Below are 3,777 nucleotides of genomic sequence, written 5' to 3' on the forward strand. Positions count from 1 at the left end.
ATTGTGAGATAGTTAAGGATTCACTTTCTCGGGTAATTTAAATTCATAGTGAAAGTAGCTATCAAAAACGCAGTACTAAATACATGTAGGAACTTTGCAGCGAATAAATATTGTAATTAACTGGTTCTTTGATTTGCTTGAAGATATACAATACAAGAAAGTCATATATTTATGTACGCTATCTGAAATTAGAAGAAGATCGAATCATTTGATCTCACATTACTCATCAGTAAAATAATAATTCACAAATCTGCTAAAGGAATCAGATCTACGGTAGGGGTACAAATGTATATATGCTAAATACATAAACATAAGGATTATAAATATATCACTCTTTGAAATTTTGTACTTATAATTTTATTGAATTCATTTAATTATATATATTCCTTGTCGCAGAACGACTTCTACTTTGGATTAATTACTTCTCTTCGAACTAAGAATAGTCATCTTCTATCTTTATTCTGCTAGCCCGCTAACATTCAAAAAACCAGAATAAAATGGGCAATGCTATCAATTCCAAGGCGAGTCCAATTCTTAAACCGGATGATGTATTTCCGGATTCTAGAAAAAAATAATAAATTATTATAGACAAGGAAAAAATACTAAATATTATTGATTTCATGCATTTTTGATCGAAACATACAACAAATATATATGCTTATAAAAATTTGTAATTATTTGAATAGTGGTAAATTGATAAAAGATATTTTTTATAGTAGGAAATTACTAAAAACGAGAATATTTCTTTTATAAAAGAAATACTGACATGATCTTTTATAATTGTACAAAAACATTGGCAGTATTATATTAAAGACATTGATAATATGAAAACAATTTTTCTTATATCGTTTTCAGAACTAAGAAAATAGAAAATTCATAAAGACTATTATATAAATAAATTTATAAACACATTTATAACCTTTTTTTCTAAACTCCGTGGTTTCAAAAAGTCATACTATAAAAGTATGCTGGAATTGCTGAAAATTCAAATCATAAACATTATCGGAATACAGAGGGTTAAACCCTGATTGATTATCTTATGTATATATATATATATATATATATATATATATATAGAAAATTTTTCTTCTGGTATGGATATATCTAAAAACATCTTCTCTAGAAGTTAAAAGACACATAGCAACAAAGGTAAGAATTTCTGAAAATTATTCTTCTCCGACCGATTTTTTCTCACCATAATCATAATATTGCAGTGGTTCCGTGGATTCATCCTCACAGTCCTCCATAACGGATCTGATCTTCACAGAACCCTTCCTCTCGGGTTCGTTGATCTCTTGCTTACCCTCGAATGCAATCGCCGCATAATCGAACCTTGCCTCTCGAATATGCTTTCTGGGGCTCCGGCGACCCTTCGCGGAGCCTTTGAGCCCAATCTAGAAAAATCCAGGAAAAGATTTATGCCTAAGTACTAACCGTAATCGTAATAACGCGCTGCCTCCGACTCGTTCACCATCTCGTCTCTGTTCTCCTCGTCCTCCTCGTCTTCGTCATTCTCGTCGCCCTTTTCATCGTCGACGCCACTCTTGTTATCGATCCCTTCTTCGTCATCGTCGTCATTGTCGCTGTCATTGTCATCGTCGTCTTCGTCTTGGTTGGCATAGTCGGCATCATCGCCTAATCGACTTCTCAGAACGGACCGATTTCCACGGTTGCGTTTAAAGTTTTTATTTGCCAGTCTATTTTCGCGTAACACGTATTCATCCTCACGATCAGCAGCATGGGCATATAAGAGATTACGCTGTATCGCTCGCGCTGATTCCGAGGGACACAACGTGTCTAGAAAATGAAATACCGAGATAACTGGTAATTTATGGTAGATCGTTGTAAAACAAACAAAATTTGTAAAATGAAAATAAAATTATGATACATGAATCTTAATAAATATTAAAATTTAATCTATGTAAAGATAAATGCCTTTAAATAAATTTATAGAAAATAGAGCTGTTATATTGGAGGAACATAATATACGTATGTACATTATATTAAAGCTATTGAAGGCATAAAATTTATTATTTGTTAATAAATATTAACCATTTATTAGTTTATAATCAGTAATTTTCAATTTTGATACTATTAGTACTATATATACTATAATATTAATACCTTCGAATCTTTCACGAGCATCATTCTCATAAGATTCGTCCAAGTTGTTGTTATTATCAGGATCAAGTTCTCCTTCGAAAGTGAATGTTCCAGTGTTGCTTAAGATACACCCTTCGGTAGAAATGCAAGGTTCTGTGAACCTGACCGCTCTCATAATTCCATCGACGATGTTTACCTCGCAGTAACATTTAACGAAGCTATCTGGACAGCTAGAAAAGTTCACACCTTTCATCACGATCAAGAAATTCAAGAGAACTTCGTCAAAAAAGCGTTGGCTCACCAAAACGATCCTGGACCGATGCAGTCTATGGCTGGTTTTCCTCTGAAAAATATAACGATATACACCATCGTGTATTGGCAGAAATGATAAACTTTAATGTACAAAAATTTAGTGTACTTTCTATATGAATATGAGTATCTACTACACGTCGTGTGATATGTTATCAGATTTAATGGGAAAGATTAATACGTTATTTAAACTTATTTGTAATTGTCATTTATTATACATGTGTTAACTTCAATTTTTATTTACGTTGCTTGATCTTGACACGATGCAATAGCTACCATAAATCCTTTACCACAAGTATTATTACATTTTGGAGAGGACCATCCCGTCCATAAAGAGTTAATTTCCGATGGAATGGAAGTTGAAGGCCCAATTTCTTCGCAGAACTTAAAATTTCAAATTTAGGAAACTATAATTAAATTATAGCCAATAGAAAGAAAGGAAAAGATATTGTATTCTTAACCTGTTTTTTAAAGTATTTCAAACATTCAATTATTACTGTAATTTACTATTATTAGTGTAATAGCTTTTACATTACTTAAAATAAAATAACAGTACTGGTTGTCTCTGATGACAGTTCGAGGCACATTGAGGGGTGTGTATTCCTTTGATTGTGGTCGCGGTGCATTGTGCAATGCCACAAACCCCACGTGGTGAACACAAACTTTCTGGTAGAGGATTCAAAAAACACGTTGCAAATCCTAAACATTATTCTTATAATAAATATTTAAATCGTGGACAATTTTTATTTCGTGTATTGCGTTGTACATTTTCTCACAAAATTTTTATTTGTAATTTTTTCATTAGTAAAAGTATATTGTAACCTTTGGTCTTATACAATTCTTGGCCAGCTAGAGAAATGGAACAGTTACAGCTTGAAATATTTTCGACGAGCAAAGTGATATCGCATAATCGCCTGTGAACTCTTGCACTTGTGTTTGAATATGGAGTAGCTTCGTTAAAAGAGCAGTCAGCTTTCCTCTGTCTTGCCAGTTCGGGTGAGCACAAATCCCAAGTGTGAAGAGTCAAACAAGGGCAAATCCCGAGGAAAAATTCACCGACCCCAGAACTATCGAGAACTTTTGATTCGGAAGGTATGCTACGTAATTCGACGAACAACTAAATATTAAATAGAACTATATTGCATGAAAGTTTAAGCTTTGTTAAAGTATTTTCTTCAAAGTTCGAAACTATTGCACAGTTATAAAAATAGTTCCTTTTCTTTGTTTCTATTATGCAAAAGTACATTTTGTATTGAAATTGTTTACAAGAAAGAAAATATTTTGTATGAAATATTTTTTGCTTACAGCACAAAATCCTTCTCCGATTTCTACGAAAGCACATTGTTGCAGATGCAATTGCCGTAC

At 32.7% G+C, this 3,777-nt stretch overlaps 1 protein-coding gene across 1 annotated transcript; it reads right to left on the reverse strand.

The window, feature by feature from the left end:
• Window positions 1-567: 567 nt before the first annotated feature.
• Window positions 568-3,120, reverse strand: LOC126864682 (uncharacterized). The gene is made up of 6 exons (XM_050616244.1): window positions 2,657-3,120; window positions 2,405-2,446; window positions 2,125-2,333; window positions 1,472-1,797; window positions 1,196-1,394; window positions 568-977 (listed from the first exon to the last, which is right to left on the reverse strand). The coding sequence occupies exons 1-6, from the start codon at window positions 2,689-2,691 to the stop codon at window positions 943-945; spliced, it is 846 nt and encodes a 281-aa protein (XP_050472201.1). The 5' UTR covers window positions 2,692-3,120; the 3' UTR covers window positions 568-942.
• Window positions 3,121-3,777: the final 657 nt, after the last annotated feature.

This window comes from Bombus huntii, chromosome 4 (assembly GCF_024542735.1).
Source record: "Bombus huntii isolate Logan2020A chromosome 4, iyBomHunt1.1, whole genome shotgun sequence".
NCBI lineage: Eukaryota > Metazoa > Arthropoda > Insecta > Hymenoptera > Apidae > Bombus > Bombus huntii.

Excerpts from the sequence above, each read along its gene's own strand:
- LOC126864682 (XM_050616244.1), bottom strand. The coding sequence starts at position 2,691 with ATGGTAGCTATTGCATCGTGTCAAGATCAAGCAAC. Across the intron at positions 2,334-2,404 it reads ATCGGTCCAGGATCGTTTTG|CTGTCCAGATAGCTTCGTTA; the intron begins GTGAGCCAACGC and ends GAACTTTTCTAG. Across the intron at positions 1,798-2,124 it reads TGCTCGTGAAAGATTCGAAG|ACACGTTGTGTCCCTCGGAA; the intron begins GTATTAATATTA and ends TTCATTTTCTAG.